Source organism: Nanorana parkeri, unplaced genomic scaffold, assembly GCF_000935625.1.
Source record: "Nanorana parkeri isolate BGI_ZX_2015 unplaced genomic scaffold, ASM93562v1 scaffold105, whole genome shotgun sequence".
NCBI classification, from domain to species: domain Eukaryota; kingdom Metazoa; phylum Chordata; class Amphibia; order Anura; family Dicroglossidae; genus Nanorana; species Nanorana parkeri.
Window position 1 is genome coordinate 2,131,907 of NW_017306373.1, and position 21,137 is coordinate 2,153,043.

The following is a 21,137-nucleotide window of genomic DNA, read 5'->3' on the forward strand; positions in this document are numbered from 1 at the left end:
GTTACATTAGGTCAACAGTCAGAAATATGTGACGAAGATCATGGTAGCCTTTCAAAGTCAATAAGCAATAAATAACAATTCATAAGCTGATCTCCAGATAGCACTCTTTCAATGAAGATGTCAGATCGGCGAAAAAACAATGTTCAGTGGATAATAATTTAAAAGCCGGGGGAGACAAACACAAATAATAGTTAATCTATTTCGGTTGCAGTCCGACGGCCCCCCTTATGGATGGGTACTCACCCCAATGTAGTGGGTAGACGGCTTTTTTGGTGAGCGGCACTTTGGTGTGTTATCCTGCTTCAATCTAAAATCCATTGTTTCCGCTTTGAGATAATTAAGATAATGCTTTTATCTTACTGCACCATGAGAGCTCTCTCTTTTTTTCTGAATTCCTAAACACCTTGGGGCTACTGAGAGAAGGTTCGCTGACAGCGCACTTGGGAGAATTTATCATTGTGAGTGTGGAACACCTCCAGCGCTGCAAGGAAGAAAACTTTCCCCCTGCTGGGTCTCAAAGCGGGAACAATCGATTTTAAATTGAAGCAGGATTACACACCAAAGTGCCGCTCACCAAAAAAGCCGTCTACTCACTACATTGGGGTGAGTACCCATCCATAAGGGGGGCTGTCGGACTGCAACCGAAATAGATTAACTATTATTTGTGTTTGTCTCCCCCGGCTTTTAAATTATTATCCACTGAACATTGTTTTTTCGCCGATCTGACATCTTCATTGAAAGAGTGCTTACTGTCACTAGTTCTGTTTTTGTCGTTTTTCACAGTTCTTTTGACACTAATTTTTTTTTTTTGTTTCTTTCATATAATGTATCTAAGATTTTTATTTAAGACATTTATTGATACTCCTAATTAATTTAATCTTATTTTAGGCTGAGGTTAAAAATATATTTTACTTTTCAGCTTTAAGACTAACTTGTCTTACATTTTAAATATGTTAAAGGAGAACTATGAGGGGAGTGCTTTTCACTCACCTCATAGTTCTAGCTGACCTGTGACAATGAGACTGTCACAGGTCGGCTCAGTAGATCGGGAGGTGAGCGAACACATACCAGGTCCGCTCACCTCTCGATCCTGTCACGGCTCTCTGCCGTGACAGGGGGAGGGCTGGATTCCCCTCTCCCCGCTCCCATCTGCCAGCGCTGACTGGCAGAACAGACAGGGGAGGGGGCGGGTACAGCTGGCTCTGCCTCTAGATAGGCAGAGCCAGCTGTCACTCACGCAGCTGGGCGGATCCCGTCATCTACGTCGGGATCCGCTCCGGCTGCGGCGTCTCAGTATACCGCGAGCTGTAGCTCGCGGTATACTGAGCTTAGGGTAACGGGAGGACGCTAGTTTGTGTCCTCCCGTTACCCTAAGGAGAAGTATGGGGAAAAACACTGACCCCATAGTTCTCCTTTAAAACTGAAAACCCTTATTGTGTGTGTCCTTAGGCAGGATTTCTATTGGTTAAAGCTAACATAACTATTACCTGAAAAGTAATTTTAATATTGTATGTGTACCTGAAAAACACCTGCAATAGAATGGAACATATTAGGGTATACTTACTTGCACTACCAGATCTTTAGGAGTATGTTCAAGTAAACCGCAATTTTCTGGAGCATAAATGAAGCATGAAGTATAATTGATATGCAGCTTTGTATTAAAAAATTCTGATGTGAAAGCTACACAGATATAAATCAAAACAGAAAATGGTTCACTGAAGCAGGCAAGAACCATACTAAATCGCAGGAAGAAAAACCAACTGAGGTGATTTCAGAAACGCAAAATACATGTGATATATTTTTAACTGGAGGATAAGAAATATACAAAGAGATTTCTTTTTTTTAAACAAATAGCATTCTGTGCGCAATACAATGTGGTTTGAACAATTCACTTATGCAAGCTAGTACACTATTTGTATTGTATTAAGCCAACAATGGTGGTCTACTCAGAAACACATACCATTATTCATTTTTGAAACATCAGGACAGGTTTATATGAAGATTTTTTAAATGAAAAATAAATATGGTCTGTTTTTTTGGCAACAATAGAGGCTCTCTGTGTAGAAAATTAATTTTCCAAAGAAAACAATATGCTTGATGATACAATAGGGAACAAACTGGTTTGGATACACTGGGATTTTTCAGCATATAAACAGAACATGTTTACTAATTCTAGGACTGCTTTCTGTTAAAGTGACACTAAATTCAGGAGTTAAACCTTTAAAATGCATTCAAGTACCTTAACTGTTAACACAAATGTAGTGTATTTGTGTATCACTTGGCTGTAGATCCTCAAAACATCTCTGAATTCATAATGACACCGTCCTTCCTTCTGGAGGGTGGCTACTTCTGTTCACCATGGTCCCTGTGTGTGTTGTGAAGTAGCCACTGCTCGAAGCTCATGCCTGTCAAGGACTACAATCTCATGTTTAGTTTGTTTATTTGTATTGTGATTGTAGTCCATCACAGGAGCGAGCATGGAGCAGCGGCTACTTTATAACACACACAGAAACAAAAGGACCCACCATCCAAAAGGACTGATAGTGTCAGTATAAACTCAGAGATGATTTGAGGATCTACAGCTGAGAGATAGACAAATAAGATACATTTTTGTTAATAGTTAGGGTACTTAAATGCATTTTTAAGATTTAACTCCTGAGTTCAGTGTCACTTTAATTACTTTTTTTCTTATCAATTTCCTTCTACCCAATGAACCAACATTTAAACAAAACTATCCTTGCCAGCTTGACAACCACCCTCACATATAAGAGTGTTGTTCTTAAAACTCTCTAAACTAGCAGAAATACTTTTGTTTCTGCTATTGCTACTTGAAAGCACATTACACAGTGCTGCACTCTTTAATGCTTTTATATAGGGATTGTTCCTGGTTCTGCTGGCTGCTGCACGGGAAATACACCAGTAGCTTAAAAATGTATGCAAAGGTCATGACTGAGCTCACTAAAATAGAAACAGTTAGGCGGGGACATTTGTAAGAGTTTCCATTCCTAAAACACATCTCCTGTCAATGCTATTCCACATCTGAAGATGCTAGTTGCCTGGCTATGACACTGACAAAGATGATTCCCTAAACTGTTATGTCAGAGTCAGGTCAGATATTCTTTTTTGCATGGTTATACACAATATTGAAGCAAGACAGTAAATATGACATCCAGGAAACTAGTATTTGCAGAATGAGGAGTAACAATGGTAGGCATATTGTCTCTTACTGGAAAAGTTTATTTTAAGCTGTTAAAAAAGATCACTCTTAGCCTTCAAAGATGGTGTATGTTAGCCCACTGTGAGATTGTAACGTCACCATGAAAGATCCTACTCCTGAGTTTAGGGCTGATCAATGACTTTCTTGGCTGGGTGCAGGAGGGAGCTAAAACTGTCTTTCAATAACATACAAACAATATAACACTGACAAAAACTTTGTTATATGACAGTTTTAAGGGTCTTGTATCCCTGTTTTTATAAAAACATAGAAAAGCATAGTCCCAATCACAGTATTATTGAAATGTTGTATACTAAGCAGAAGTGGGAAGTTCATGCAGGACATCCCCAACATATGCAAGAATTTCAATAGTGTTATTCTCACGAATGGCCCACTGGAAGGCATTGTGGCTACAACTATCTAATCAGCAACTAAGTTTATGGTTGAGGTTATCACCGAAAAAGGCTCTGTTATTTATTAAATTTAAGAACACATCCCTTTCCACATAAAAAGTTGTTTTTGTCAATTTGATTCCATAAAAATGTGGTAATAAAAAAAAATGATGTGCATTGTTGTCTTTATTTAATAGAATGGCTTATATCAAAATGATCAGTTAATAAAGACAGCAGTTTATATTTATAACTGTATTAGCACCAACTTGAACCATAGCACAATACTGGAATTTTGGATTAAATGAAAACAATCTTTGGAAACCTCATAGCTTTTCTTGCATATAGTAGTGTCATTACCATTTAAAAAAATCCATACAGACAGTAACAGAACTAAGACTGCTAATACATGAGAAAATCTGCAGGAAATGTCTAAAGCACTACTGTGTGTTTAGACATTACACATGTTATTTATTCATTTGCATTTTCCCATATTTATATATTCTTCTGACAACAGTGAAAGGAATAAAGTTATTAGACATTAACATGCACCACAACAATCTGATGCCTGGGAATAGAAGTGAGCTTCCTGCTGAAAATGAGATATCTGCAGCACTTTACTTCTGTAAACATACAGTATGCCTTTTTTAGACAAGATCAAAACTGCTGGCACATAGCAGTAATGTTCCAGACTGCAAGAAATATTTCAGTTACTGTTTAATCTTATATCACTAGTGTCTTGACATGTTGCTCATTTATTTAAAAGCTTCTTTAGACATGACTTTTTTTTTTTAAGTACAACATAATCTGTCTGCTCATTGTGGCTAGCTTTATGTAGCTACGGGGAATTGTTGTATAAAAGGATATATTACTATTTTATTGTACAGACGTTTGTGTTAAAATATATTACTATAAGTAGTTTTCATTACTACATTTATAAATTACCCAATTTTTAGTCTGGCATAGCTTTTAGGGACACTTTATATAAATGGTCAATCGTGCATTGTCACTGTCCCTGCCAAACTTTCTAACTCTGCCACTATGTCCATAGAGTTGAATACCTCTGATACAGAGTTGAGAATATTACTTTTTGTACTCTCTTTAATGTAAAAAACTGGGAGCATTAACAGGGAGAGGAAATTTTCTATCCTTCTGGCCATGGCAGTTTGGTTGACTGAAAATATTGACAATGGAATGTTCAGGAAATATTTATCATATTACCATGTATCTAATTTTGGATTTCATGAACTTTTAAACCTACACATACATTTTTTTATAACTTTTACTGCAGTTCCTTTAAATGGTCAATCCACCCAAACCTGACATATGAATTTGCACTATTTTCTGAAATACTGAATCACCCACTGCTTTACCATATCTATTTTTCTTATTTGCATTTCTTTTTTAAAAGTGTGCACTTGCACTTAAATGCCATCACCTGCAGATGCCAGAAGCTTGTATTGTCATTACAGTGCTAGCGAGGTTCTGAGCTGTGCAAGGTTTGCTGTAGTAAATTACACAGTTTAACACAAGAATATATCTCATCCCACGTAGAGCAAGGTAATGCTTTGAAATTAATCGACTGTATAATCTGTGTAATACTACAGGGGTACTGTGATATCACTGTATCACCACTTTATACTGCAGGGGTACTGTAAACCTAAGGGGGCACTGTAATACTGTGGGAGTACTGTGATACTATACTGTGTTACTGCTGTGGCACTGCAGGGGCACTGTGGAAATTACTCGAGCACGGAGACATCTAATGGACCACTGGAAATATAGAGCTTTAAAAGGATTGCTGGGATAAGGTCAACAGTTAGTATAAAACGGTATTGTGATTGTGACAGTGCACAATAGCAATCTCCATAAGCTAGAGCAAAATATAATGTCCATGGAAGTGCAACCCAGTGAACATTCTACTCCATGTATGTGCTACTTGACCAACCATTCAAGGGTGCATACTGTTGTGTAATATGTGAATGAGTGGTTTGTTTGAAAGCCAGGATTCTGGATCTAAAGGGCCAGCTTGCAACACTGAAGAGCATTTTCAACATGGAAAGGAGCCTGCACCTTACCTATCAAGAGCTGTCAAGAGCCAACACCAAGGTCAGTAGAGAAACAGAGTGGCAGGATTCAGAGATAGGTAGTTGAGTCACAGAAGATGGGGGAGAGAGAAACGTGCTACAGAAGCTAGGATAAATACATCTCAATTAATATGCCCATTTGTATTATATGTTGGGAATGTCAGCATAAGAGTAGCAATGCTGGAGCACCATACCTCCTCTAGCTGCCAGGGGAATGACTGTGCCAACAAAGAAGGGAGCAGGAATCCAGTAAAGGTAGACCTATATTGGTGGAAGGGGACTCAATTATCAGTAGGGCAAAAAGGGTAATATGTCACAAAGATCATGATCACCAAACAGTCTACTGTTTACCAGGCATTTGGGTTGCAGATTGGACTTTTTGATCGGCTACCAGGTCTACAGCAGGGACAGATTGCACCTTAATAGGGAGGGTGCAGCTCTGTCGGGGGAGAAGATGGACAAATAAAATTGAAGAGTTGGAGCTTTTATTAATTAAGGAGGATTTTGACTCTGTGAAAACATCATAAACCTGGATGGACTGCTCATAGGCCTGGGCTGTTAATATCCAAGTGTATACTTTCTTTAGGACGGACAGGGTTGATAGAAGGGTTGGAGAAGTATGTCTATATGTCAAGAGTAGTCTGAAGGTAAGTGGGAGAGAGGATATCAGCACTGGGGGTTGTAAATGAGCTCACTCTCTATGCCTGGAGCTGAATGCAAATACAGCAAACAGCAAATGAATTATGAGAGTATGTTACAGGCTCCCAATCATTAAACTAGTAATACATTTACTTATTTTTTTACTTATTTTCAATAATGAATCCAGATCAAACAAATATACAGCGCCGAGCAAAATATGTCTGTATAATTTTACCCAAGCACTTATTTGTCATCATATTTTTGAACAGCTGTTTCCAACTCTCTCAGCTTTGCTTCCCTGAACTTTCTGTCCAGAACAAGATCACAAAAAGACAATACAGTGTCCAGCAGCTGACCATCTTTCTAGCTTGGAGAAGGAAGGAGGGAGGAGTGGGGAGCAAGGAAAAGGGGACTGGTTTGTACTAAGTGGGTTCAGTGTGTGCAGAGATTTGAGGTCCAGAATTCATTGATCCCTTCTGCTTCAGAATCCTGAAAGTGCTGATGAGGTCCAGGGCTCTTCATCCTCTTCTGTCAGTTTGTGACTTCAGCTGCAGCACTTAGGAGGGAGATTGCAGCAGAATGTACAGCAGCAGAGAGGAAAGGAAAGTGAGCACAAGAGTAGCAGAGCTGGAGGAGATGTGGCAATCGAGTTGGGCCAATTTAGGAAACACACACATATGAAAAGGGGAAACACAGCACATGTGGCTTTGTCTCCAGTTTAGCTGTTTCTAAATATAAATATATATATATAACGAGCTGGACTATCCGGACCCAAAGTCAAAGCGAAACCCTGGTCAGGGTTCCGCTATTCATGCACATAGGATAGAAAGCGAGGGGAAACATACCGCCCCTCAATGATGTCCCCTCTCCTTATGTCACAATATATAATGTCTGGCAGAAAAGTTGATGTAACTTTTACAGCTACATAGTAGATAAGGTTGGATTGACATAGGTCCATCCAGTCCAACCTTTGTGTGTATGTGTGTGGGTTTGTATCAGTTTGTTGTCCATTCTAACAGTATACATATCCCTCTATGTTGTGCTCATTGAGTAGCACGTCTAGAAGTTTTGTGAATTTGTTAATGACTCCAGCTGTTATCACTACCTCAGGAAAGGAGTTACTCATTTTTGCTGTTCTGACTATAAAAAAAACCCTCCACAATTTTGGAATAAACCTCCTTTGCTCGAACTTGGAATTTTGCCCACATATCCTTTCCAGGGAGCTAAGATTAATCAAGTTTTTACTACCATTTTATTAATTTGTAGGTAGCGCCTCCTTTCTAAGGTAAATATTTTTAGATTACTTAAATGTTCCTTGTAGCTGAGGCCCTCTAGCCCACTTATTAACTTTGTTGCTCTTTGATTGACCCTTTCCAACTCTAGAACATTCCTTCTATCAATTGGAAACTAAAACTGAACTACATATTCAAGAAGAGGCTGAACCAATGTTTTGTAAAGGGGTAAGAGTATCAGTTTTTCACTTGGATAAAAACCCTTTTCAATGCAAGAGAGTATTGTGCTTGGTTTGTTAGCGGCCACTAGGCACTACATGCTATTGCTAAGTCTGTGGTCCACTAGCACCCCCAAATCTTTTTCTATTACTGTTTTTCCCAGTGTAACCCCCCCCCCCCCCATGAATATCTTCTCTGGAAGTTTAGCAACAAATTGCATTTTTCAACATTAAACCTCATCTGCCAAGTCTCTGCCCACCCCCCTATTTTATACAGGTCGTCCTGTATTGTTGCTACATTCTGTGCTGCAGTTATTTGCCTGTATAATTTTGTATAATCTGCAAATACAGAAACTGAAATCTTATTTCCATCTTTGTGTCATTTATAAACAAGTTAAACAGTATTGGCCCAAGAACAGAAACCATTGGGCACACCACTTACAACCTTTCTTATTTACGACTTTCCCAAAAAATCAAACAATTTTAGTATCCTGAAGAATCAGCTGGCCCCCTGAGCATTGGCCCTGATATCCTGTTTTAGAGTGGCTCCTTTCCCTTGCAGGGTCCTATGGATCCACCCTTGTCCATGCTAGTAAGAGACACTGACACTAAATTCAGTGCCAATTGTTTAGTTTCTCCACTATTCTGATTACAGTTCTTAATGCCATTATCATTGAAATTGGGTGACCACACACTACCTTTTGATCTACATTATTATAAAATAAAAATACTTGCGTAAGTAATATTTATTCAAAAGTAGCATTACATTCCATGCGTCTTTCTGTAATTCAGAATTTCTAAATGGCAGATTTCAAGAAACGGTATCATGTGACTGTATGCTATTTGTATAAAAACCTCATATAAAGAAAAGTGTTTTTTTCTATGTCAAAATTACAACCATGCAACATCTGTTTCATAGCCTTTAATACAGCAAAAGATATGTGTTCTGCTTTCAAGTAATCAGTCTTTTTACGTAAATCTTTTTAAAATAACAAAAATATGTTGACTAGAAAGCCTTGGATTTCAAAGAATGTTACCTTTTTATTCTCTCTGGGAATTAAATGCACTTGTACTTTAATACGAACCATATTTCAATGTACTATTTGATCCAAATTCAAGAGTCATACACATAATTCACCCTTGTTAATATCACACTTCACATTTTGTAATTTTGTGTTTACATTCATGCAAATATTCTGGGAAATGGCATAATTTGGACAAAAACATTACATTCCATATATGGTGATGGTGTGCTCTTTATTTGGGATGGAAATTCTCATTACATTCACACAGCTATAAAAGATATAGACAGATTAACTATGCAGACACTGCAATGTTTCTCCAAAACCTCAGTTACAATATCTGAAATCTGTCCCTACATAGAGAACCTTTTCATCACAAATGTTTTATTTTTTATCAAATAAACTATGGGTCGTATTCAGAAAAAGCAGGCACATCAAGACACATTTGGCTTGAATCCCTAATAAAATAAATTATTCGTCATCTTCAAGTGATGAATGTAATAAATCAGATTGGTTGTATTTCTGCTGTGTTATAAATATAGCGAATGTTAGTAAGACTTTGCATTTTCGATGGAAAAAATAGGAAATCCAGATGTGTGGCAAAGGCAACTCAATCCACTGAACACAAAGGCACATAGGCAAATGCAATTTATAGGTATGGTGAAAGATCTGACGGGGACCTGAAAAAAAAATTTTTGAAATATATTCTACTGAGCTTCTGCTCCTGCTTTCTGCTTATCTTCCCTTCGAGATAGACATTTAAAAAATGGTTACTTAAACACCCATTACAGTTATAAGATACAGACTCTTTTCCAAGTACTCAAAGTACCCAGATAACTACAGAAAGCTCTAATATAAATTATAATGTGTCAGCTCAGGATCTGTCTCTCTATGCATCACCTGCTCACCAAAAGAGGGAAGCTAAACCTTAAAATGCCTCTATTTTTAAACGTGCCTCTATTTTTACATGCATTGTAATGAAGAAAATATTCAAAGCTATCCACTATGAACCAATCAGACACATTATGTTGGTATGTATGGAGGTAAAACTGAATTAAAGTTCAAGCTTGTTCAATAAGGTAATAAATCAGAAACCAATTTAATTCTTCTGCAAACTGGAAACCAACTGGCCGCTTAGAATGTACACACTTTCAAAATTATCATTGATATTTGCACTTAGAGAACCCATTTTATATGCAAATAATTTGATTGTCTGCTTTGTATATGAACTCAGTGATTTGTCATTTCCATTAGCTTTTAAGTGTTGATGTGTTCATATGAGTTATAACATTGATCTCTAGAATTCTTCTTTCTGGAAGTAGCCAGTATTTGGAAAACCATTTGTACAAATATCCATTGCTCTATAAATCTAATTTTTGTGTTAAAAATTTAATTTGCAATGAAGATAAATGGTAATTTACATAATGAAAACATTTTTAGCAACTCAATCTGGAAAATAAAAGTGTGGCCACTCTTCCTATCCTTATAGCACAATAACATATTCAGCTTACTAGTTGATTTTCATGAATCTGCAAAAGTACTTCAGTCAACCATTATTTTTGTTATAAGCATATCTAAGTGGTATAAATTAGTTTCTAAATGAGAGACATGTACAACAAAATGACCTTGTTCTCTGGTCACTTGAGGGGATGACTGAATGCTGCACAGGATGTCATGAACAAAAACTAGTTGATGAAATTCAAATGAAAATACATTTCGAAAATATCTGTTGTGTACAATAAACTATACTTAAATTAAATAAGATGAATCATTTTGTATGTCTGTAACTAGGCGGCAAAATTATGGAAAAAAAAACCCTACAATAAACCAGGTAGACCAAAAAAATAATTAACATGCTAATGTACATGTTCTAATGAGTTAGAAACTGATCTTATGTTAGAGTACTGGAACAGAAATGTGTATGTTATGAAAGGTGTCAGATCTTCATTATGGAGACAACAGAAGTTATAATTACTTCATCAGATTGCATAGAAAGGGTGAATATCAACGTGAAGTTAACCTGTGCTCATTTATAGAGAAACTAAACTAAAACCTGTGCCCTAAAAAAAAGGCAGGCAGAGAGTATAGAACTAGTTAGTAGTATTGCCTGCAAGCTCAATATAGCAAACCTTTCTCCATTACTTGATGTAATAACACACTATTACATGAATTACATTAATACTGTATATATCTTCTTAATTAGCATGCTGCTTTTATAGACAGTATATATTATCCATCTGATGACTAGCAGAGATTTTGTTTACTTCTACCTTTTACCCATTATTGACTTACCATGGCTTATTCTGCATTATGTCTCTGTGTGAAGGGATTCATCTTGGTAGAGGTATGATTATGCTTCCTTATGTCAGAGTCTCTACCAAGGAGAAGTGAGCAGCAAGTAGTGATGACATGGCCAAATCTCTCTCCAAATAACCTGAGACTAACAGTCAGAGGCAACAATGCCTTCAATGTCACACTGCAGATATACAGCTATGGGGCTGTAGGCATTGGAGTGCCTAGGCACCTTCACACATCAGGAAGTGCATTGCTATTTCAGTATTTCTGGAAGGAAGATACAATTTCAAGAAGCTCCAAAGGCGCATTTAAAATTTCAATATACTTTCTATAACATAGCAAATCTTCAAAAAAATAGATTTCTTTATAACAAATATATAAATATCTCCTGTTTACTGGATTGGCTGCAAATTTAATGCAAAGGTTTGGTTATTTTCTTAAACTCAATGAACGACTGTCTTTTTCAATGCATCTGTGTAACATGATTGAATGTTTCAAGTGAACTCATGCTACCTTTACCTCAGCTGGAAAGTGAGCATGCCTACATATATATGTTGAAATATTTTTGTATCTGAAGGAAAATTGGCCGAGAAGAACATATTTAAAACAATTTTGCACTCCCCTAATCCACCCTCACCATTCCTATCTTTCCTATAATCCATACTACAAACCTAAGATCAGTCATCCACTTCTGCGACCAATGCTGACAGTTTTACGGTCAACATCTTGACCCTGCAGACCGCACCCCCGAATATATTTTAAAGGGTAATTCCACTTTCTCAGGTGAATTTGTGAAAATGGAATTACCCCATTCAATATGGCCTTTTCTTCCCCCCACCACTATACTTACCTTTGAGCGAATGCTACTCCCCCTGCACCGCTGCTGGTGTACTATCCATATCCCATACTGCCATGTAGTGCAGCCCTGTGATCTGTATTTTGAAATTTGCTCGCAAGTCAACTGACTGGCTGACCAATGAGAAGCACTTCAAATTGCTTAGCTGGGTCAGCAGCACTTCTCATTGGTCAGCACAATCAGGTGACCCAAATTCACCTGGGAAAGTGGAATTACACTATAACTTTCTATATGCAGTGACACAATGGGGTTGATTTACTAACCTTTTAAGCACACCACGAACGTGTATACACCTCTGTAGTGTGTTCCCTCCCAGCATGATCTATGGGAGGAATCGAAACACCTTTGTAGTGTGTACACACCCAGCAGGTGTGTTGTTCAAAGCCCTGCAATGAATTGCAAGGTAATGTGGTGTAAATTAGCTCTATGTTATGTTGCTTGTGTTGATGAATGCAGGAATGTAAATGCATGAGCTAACCATTTTTGTCTAAACTGTGAAGCAGCATTATATATGCATCATGTGCATGATTTTTCCATATATGGCATTAGTGGAAATATGCTTTCAGAGACTTTTTGGTTGATAAATACGTTTTGCTGTGTGAAAATCACACACACCTGGTGTGTGTGTGTGTTTAGGTTAGTAAATCAACCCCAATGAGTAAATCTCGTTGTTTTTGTACTGCAACTTTTAAGCTTAAAAAGCTTTTGCTAAAGAAAAATAATTGTGGTGAGCTTCCTAGAAGGTACATCTTCCACTGAGATGTATGTTTCTGTATATATACAGTATATACCATATATACACATGGAAAACGCATGGAAAATGCATTGCAACAAATAAAAACTGCAGAAGCATGAACAGGGCCTTAAATCTCTTCTTTTAACCACAAAGGGATTAATCTGTCTTTTTTTGGGTAAAGCACATAGTCTCTACACTTTATCTATTTTGCTGAAAAAGTAAGGATGAGGTCAGGAATGGAACCCTACATAGTTCTCTCATTTCAAATTTAATCTAAAGAGTAATAGTCCTAAGACTATATAAAAAGGCACAACACTTAAAACCTCCGACCAGCGTTTCTCAACCTTATTTCAGCGCCCTTTAAAAGTATGCAAAATCTCAGGGCACCTTAGTCTAAAATGTACAAAAACATAAATGTGCAAAAATCACGTGAGGTCCCTCCAAAATCCATACCAGACCCTTATCCGGGTATGGTTTTTAAAGGGGAACCCAAGAAAAACATTACAAACAAATGTGGGGTTAACATTCTGATTTACATCAGAGTCCCCTTTCACACCAGAGTTCCCCTTTACATCAAGAGCTAACCTTCTTATTAGAAGCCCCTCTCACACTAGGAGCCCCTCTTCACATCAGAGTCCCCCCTACACATCAGAAGAACTTTTCTCATTGGAGGCATGTTGATGTGAAAATTTTGAGGCACCCCTGTGGAAGCCAGAAAATACCCCAGGGTGCCACGGCACCCTGGTTAAAAAAGGCTGCCTTAGACCAATCAGAGTGAATCATTGCTCTCTAATGATAAGTGAATTGATTCGTTTTTTTTTGTTTTGTTTTTTTAAATCTAGCTGATTCACTTTGATGCAAAGATCATATATAAAAAAAATTGCACCATGTGGGAAGTGCATGTGTTGGAAAGGCAATCCTCCCCCTGATCCTTTTCGTTCCACTTTTGCAAAAGCAAATCAGCAGGGGTGAATAACCTTCTTAGTGTTCTAAAAGTTGCCATTTATTTTGTAAACTCAGTGTACTAAACATTCTACTTATTTTGAAAAAAATAAAAGTGGGTTTTTTTTTCACAAATGTGTTGCTATGGTGTCCATTATAGTTAGTTGAAAAGTTGATTAATCTACTTTATCTTTCTACTTCTGACAATAAAAACACTACTCTAAAAGAAAACAATCAAAGATGTGACCTTTCACATGCTTACAGTTAAAAATCATCTGATATTTAGTGGCTATTTGATAACCTTTAACTTTTTTAGTTTCATAGCAGTCAATAATAAAGCATTTCAGATGTAATTCAGCGAAGGTACATTCCAATGAATTTCAATTCAATGCAATGTAGCTAAGCCTAAGAAGCAAAAGAACTTCTTTTGAGTAAGTAAAACATATTGCATGTAAATAAATTAGAAATAATGTTTCCTAATCAGGAAAAAAGGCAGCCTTTTGTAGTCTTGTAGTCTACTCTAAGCTATGTAAATATATATAACTTTAAATGCACATACTATATGAATATACTATAGTATTTTTTAGGTATGCTAATTTGCTTGTTCAAGAGTTATGACCAGGGCCCCATAGAATTGTTTTAATGGGGCTCCTTCAAGTGATAGTGGTCGGCCCCTTTAGGGCTCCTTTTTATGCCACTTAACACTGTTGACCATTGTAATTAACAATTATAAGCTTTATCCACCATGCTGAATTGATCACTTCACGACTCACAGTGCAGGCAGGGCTACTCAGAGTCGTGTTTACCTCCACAAGAGGCACTGCTGTACTAGTCTTTCTGAATTCTGGAGCCAGCAATCATAGTAATATTTCACCAAGAGGTAGAAAATGATGCATTTTGTAAAGGAGAATATTTTTGTACAATCCCTTTACCAGACATAGACTGGTCCCACAACATCCACCTGGACTGCTATGGCTGTAGTTATACCACAATAATGACATCTGATCAACAAGGGAATATCATTATGCATGCAAAATCTTTACAAACTTTTTTAGTTTAAATAACAATAAAATACTACTTAAAATTACCTTTTTCTTTGAAGCTTCAGATTTCTTTGACATGTTTCTTAACTTCTTGTGCAAATGGTTAAGAATCTGTAAGAAAAATAACAAAATATGTTTGAATTATAGCGGATAACAATTGTAATGCCAACTCACATCAGTCATGTTCTGCTACATCAAAAGTTTGCTTGGTTTGTGTGCTTGGAATTTTTGCTACAACTCAGTTTGCTGGACTCCATGAATAATAGATACTTACACACATTGTTTGATTACCAGAGCTGAAAGACGGGATACTTAGTCACCCACATATGTGAATACATTGTTTAAGTTCGCACCAGCCAACCATCCCTTAAGGGATCAATGAGAACTTCCACAAAGTCAACTGCTTAGCATTAGAAATCTATCAAATTCAGTTTGCTAACTTTTCATTTAGTCTTTTGGGTTGCAATAGAGATCCTGCCCTGCAGGTTTCCTTAATAGCCACAATTAACTATTAGTTCTAGACTAAGTAAAAGCTTGTTTTGCAAAAGTGTTCCAGTCCAAAATATGTTGGTACAAAATCCTTTTTACTCAATACTCACATGTGTATTAATGTTTAGTATAGAATAAAAGATGTAGATTTCTAAGCTTTCAAATTATGTTGTTTTCCTTGTTCTATAGTGACAATTGTCTGCTGCAATGAGAAGAATAAAGGGCTACTGTAATTATTAATACTCAACTAAGTAAACAAGTAGACATATTAAAGCCGTGCTACATTTTACTTTCAATGCATTCAAATTACTGTAATCACAATAATAATAAATGTCTAAACTGTTTACTGTTATTTATAGCACCTGAACAAACACTTTTATTACTTGGTGCTGATTTTAAATGTAAAAATGTGTAAATTAAAATATAATTTTTTTTTCTTCTTAAGCTGTTATCTAGACACTCTTTATTAGAACACCTTTACCATAATATTCAACAGTACTAGTCACTTGTGTTAGAATACTTAGAGGGTTATTCACAAAGCAGCCGAGTGAATAACCCACCCGAAGTGAAGTAAGCCGAACGCTGTTTGGCTGTTCACTTCAGGTTTGCACAGCTGATTTCAGCCGTACATCAGCTGAAATTAGCCATACATTGGCTTGCTTCGGTTCAGTCGAACATGCTCAGCATGTTTGATTGAGCAGAAGTGAAGAACACGTTTGACTCAGCCGATCCAACATCCGGATCGACTCTGCCGAACTCACGGCAGGCTACTCCCTGCCATTCGGCCTATTCTCATAGGAGCCGAACGGCAGTGAGTAAATAGCTGAATGCCGCCGATCGGTACCTCCGTGGTACCGAGCAGAATAGAAAATCAGTGAAAAAAGTAGAACAAAAAAGTAGAATTTTTTTTACAAATGTAAATAAATGATAAATTAAAAAAATAAGATTTGTTTAAAAAAAGAAAAACATTATTTGAAAAACAATTGGGCGGAGCTAGCACTGACAGTTAGCTCCGCCCAACTGTTTCCTATTGGCCCGGACCTGCTATAGTCTTCCCGACCAGGTCCCGGCCAATGAATAACAACTGGGCAGAGCCGGGTGTGATGTCACGGCCAGTTCCGCCCAGTTGTCATTTTTTAATAACAGTTCAGCGTCCCCAGGAACCTGGGGACGCTGATCTGTCATTGTGACTGGGTGGAGCCAGCCGTGAGATCGCAGCTGGCTCCGCCCAGCTGTCAGTTGTGAGGCTTTCAAGGCCATTCACCCCGCTTTGGCTGTCACTTCGGCTCAGTCGAGCCGAAGCACATCCCTTCGGCTCAGCCAGCTTCGCGAGCTGTACGGGCTATAGTGATTAGCCCGTACAGCAGCCCTTCGATTCGACTGAAGAGAAGGGCTCCGGCGGCCAAAGCTAGCCGAAGGATCAGCCAGAGCTACGGCTGATCCTTCGGCTAGCTTTGTAAGCCCAATTCCACTTTGGACATAAAACAAAAAGTTGGGTAAAATCAAAAAGGAGCTTTGGATGCTACACTCACCCTCAGAATCATCTGGTTACCAATCTAGCAATGTTTGTCTTCCAGGCTTAATGATGCCTAGCATCATTTAACTCACTTCATGTAAGGCCTGGGGGGTCAAGGATCCTGCTGCGAAGAGTGACCGCTGGAGGATAAAAAGGCTGAAGAGGTTCTGTGATGTCACCAAACCCAAGATCACTGGAACAATGATAAGTATGTCATCTTTTTTACAATACTGGGCTGGCTCCAAGGGGGCAGCCAATCAAGAGTATAGTTTTTTGTGTGAAAATCTATGCATTTATCAATGTTTTGGTTCTGCAAAACATTGAACATTATCTTTCTTTGCAGTTTTCATAAAATGTATACTCATTGTTTTCAGTGGGCCAGCGTCTAAGAGTAGGGGAAAACTGAAAAATGCATGCAAACCAGAAGAAGCAGGAACAAACCCTAAAAAAAAGAAACTAAACAAATGCATAAAAAAAACAGTTCTAATCATTGAACTGTGTAGCCATGCTATAAATACATGCAAATATATTGTAGTAAAATGCTTTGTTCCAGTTGAGATCTGCACAGATCCTGAATATATAAATAATTTCCCCTTGCAAAACTGACAACTAACCAATCTTGCATGGAGAGGAAGGAAGTTATGTAAACTGGAATCCTTAGCATCCCCACTAGTTTATATAGCATAAAGAGAATAGGTATAGTCCATTCACATGGTACCTGAAACAGGGGAAGCTATGCTGCATATACTTAGGAATTATTCATGTTCAAATGCACTTGTTCTGTAATGTTGAAGACATTTCACAGTTTCTACAAACTACCTTTTCAGTTCTAAAAAGTGTCAGGAACATACCCAGCATTTATATCCACCCAGTCAACTTATTAAAATCATCATGGAATGTGTCAAGGCAGATGTTGATTATCCAAAAACAGGATGGGAGGTGTGAAAGTTGCGGAACTACCCTGCTCCAAATACATAATTACGTTATATGCCTAGGTTTATGAAGTCTGCCCCACAGGCCAATGGATATCATCAACTATAAACATTTCTTGATGGCTTTTTGAATATGCTATGTAAGTATTGTATTATGATGAGATTATTATACAAGTGAGATGGTTGTGGGGGCATTGTGCAGTTGAAAGAGGAACACACTGGGAAATTAACAATGTTTTAACTATGATTGTAACATAGATTTTATTTGTATTTATAATAAAATATGTTGTTAATGCATAGAAATAGTATGGGCTTCTTGAAATCCCAAATATAAAGAACTTATGTGTGAATAATGAGTAATTTATGGGGATGAGGTACGTGTATCATCTGCCTGAGAAAACCCTGAAGGCACTGTTGGTTTAAGTCTGTATGGTATATGTGCTAATCCTTTGATTTACATTGCTAAAGGTGTGAATTGTTGTCAACACCCTAAAGACTCATCTCTTCAGGGAAGCCTATCCTACCTCGACCTAACCACTGAACCTTCACATTCTCAAATAATTCATCCCCACACAGCTCCCTCCTTATGTATCATTTCCCCCTCCTCTTTCAGATTGTAAGCCCTCAGGGACAGGGCCCTCCTTACCATCTTGTATTGTATTGTAACTGTAATGTCTTCCTTATATTGTAAAGCGCTGCACAAACTGTTAGCGCTATATAAATCCTGTATAATAATAATAATAACACACCACTCCTCATTAGGGATAGTTGCATATACTTTGTATATCTCAGACCTGCCAGCAGTGATTGTGAAGGAGGAGGGGGTAATAAGCACCAACTTCAAACCTTCAAATCACTAATGTGCCCTTCTCCCCTCCCCCTCTACTAATCCCTCTGCTACAAATTTAGCATCATTTTTTAAAGAGAAGATTGACAACATCAGACATGAAATCGCCTCCCTTACTCCCTCCCTTACCTAACCTACCCTCTCTCAAGCCTCTTCCTCTTCTCCCAAGTTTCCGAAGTAGAGGTTTCTGCTCTTCTCCTCTGCTCCTCCGCTACCACCTGTCCCCTTGACCCCATTCCATCACACCTTATCCTTCCTCTCTCTTCTGTGATTGACCCTTCTCTCACCAACACCTTCGATCTTTTCTCTTACCTCCAGCGCCTTTCCCTCTTGCTTCAAACACGACCGTAGTAAAAAAAAACACAATGTCTTGACCCTAAAGCTTTATCTAGCTATCGCCCCATCTCTCTTCTTCCCTTTGCCTCCAAACTCCTTGAACTATTGGTGTACACCCGACTCAGAGACTACCCAAACTCCAACTCCTACTTGACTCTCTACAATCTGGTTTTTGCCCCCAACACTCCACAGAGACTGCCTTGACCAAAGTGACTATCAACCAGTGACAGCCAAATTTAAAGGACATTATTCACTTCTTATCCTTTTTGACCTTTCTGCTGCTTTTGATACCGTTGACCACCCGCTGCTCCTACTCATCCTCTGCAACCTTGGCATCAATGACACTGCTCTCGCCTGGTTCTCTTCCTATCCATCTGACCATTCCTTCAGCGTTTCCTCTGAAGTGTCTCTCTGTTGGAGTCCCACAAGGTTCAGTACTGGGACCTCTTCTATTCTCACTCTACACTGCCTACAATGCGCTCTAGTGCACATATTTGGCACATTCACACAACACCTAAGTGTGAATGGGGACTTACTGTTTTTGGGACTTGCAACATGATAAAAATGTGCAATGCACTTGTGGTGCCATTACTTTTAAATAGTAACCCAAAGGTGGTCGAGAAAATGTTCGTCTTTGCCCACGCATTGATGTATAAAGAACAAGCAAAAATGTACAGTAAAAAAAAAAGCATGAAGTTCACAGCTGAAATTGCAGCGTGAGCATCTTTGCTGCATTTGTCGCATGTGCAGCAGCCCATTGAAATTAATCGGCTGATGCATGGCAAACACGGACAAACGCACACAAGTGCATTGTGCAATCACATGCACCAAGACTGTGCACCAAGTGTTTTTGCACTGAGCTTGGATTTTCTTTAAATCCTCCATTAAAAAACATTTGCAGTAGGGATAACCTCAGGTTTGGACTGAACCCACTCCAAACCTGAGCTCAGAAAAATTAAAGCTACCTGGTTCTCCCATCTCTTCAGCTGTGGGTAAGGGCATTCCCCACTCCGAAGCTGACCATAAACAAAGGGGTGGGATGCTTGTACTCATGGCATTTAATTTATATGGCCACACGGCCATATTGAGTAAATGTAATTTACCTAATATATCCATGTAGCCATATAAGGTCAATGAAGACACTGTACCCCGTCTCTTTGCTTTCATAATTTCCTGCCTGCAGCTGATTGGGCGACACAGAAGGAGCTTCCTTCCATGTTCGGGAGGAGTTCCTTCTAGGGTCAGAGGAGCTCAGGTTCAAGCCAGGTCTGATCCGAGCCTGAGCTCATACCTACTCTGCAGTAATACAAATGGTATTTATAAAATTGATAGCAACAGCCATCTTAAAACCAAAGACAGTATCTTATCTCTGCTACAGAATATAATGGGGGCATTTATTAAAACTGAAGACAGTTTGGAGTGGTTGCCCACAGTAACCAATCAGCTTCTCTTTTCAGTTTGTTCAGTTAAGCTTTAAAAATTAAAGATCAAAGAAGATTGGTTGCCATGGAAAATTGCTCCAGATTCTGTCTGCTCCAACTTTAAAAACTTCCCCTCAATGCATTTAATTCCAGCAGTTATATAGCATCAACACGTTATGCAACACATTGCAGAGTACATAGATCCATTCATATCAATTTATGTTCCCAACGGCAGCTTGGGAGGGGGGCCAAATAACCTACCATTATGTTTCCCTCATAGATCCTAGAAATTAAAGATTTATTCCTCACTTGCGGAATTGTCAGTGGAAATAACTAACCTTTTATATCAAACCAGTCCAGAAAGCAATGGCATTTATTTAAGACAATGTGCAAAGTACAGCAACCAATTACCACCAATCAAAATGACCTTTTAGTGACTACATATCAGTAAATGGAATCAAAATGAGAACATTTTGCTATTTGCATTGTTTTATGGAATACACCATTTTTGTTAAAGACTAATAATATCCCAATTGTTTTTATAAATAACATTTAAATAGATTGTTTAGGACTGTCCATTTCTAAAAAGAAAGAAAACCGTACTAAAAAAAACGGTGTTTTTCCATCAAATACACTTTGGCATATTTCCTCTTGATACATTTTCAAAAAAAAGACTCATATTCAGGTAAAATTTAAGTCGTGAAGTTAATTTGCCATTTAATTTTTCTCATCCAAATATAAAAGGGTAAACCTGCCTTTGTTTCTCAAACAGTGCACATCACTACTTTATGTTTATATTGTATTGTTGTAACATTTTCAACATGCTGTGAAAGCTTATGTAATGTCTTGAAAGCTAATACACTCATCTTCTGGCAGTCTAGTCTTTTCTCTCAGAGATGAGTTCAGCTCCATAAGCTTAGAGT

At 38.0% G+C, this 21,137-nt stretch overlaps 1 protein-coding gene across 1 annotated transcript in view; it reads right to left on the reverse strand.

The window, feature by feature from the left end:
• GALR1 (galanin receptor 1) overlaps positions 1–21,137 on the reverse strand; it is a 171,659-nt gene that overhangs the window by 60,383 nt on the left and 90,139 nt on the right. The window contains exon 2 of the mRNA XM_018552992.1: positions 14,719–14,784. Coding sequence (XP_018408494.1) covers positions 14,719–14,784 — 66 coding nt within the window. The remainder of the gene's footprint in view (positions 1–14,718; positions 14,785–21,137) is intronic.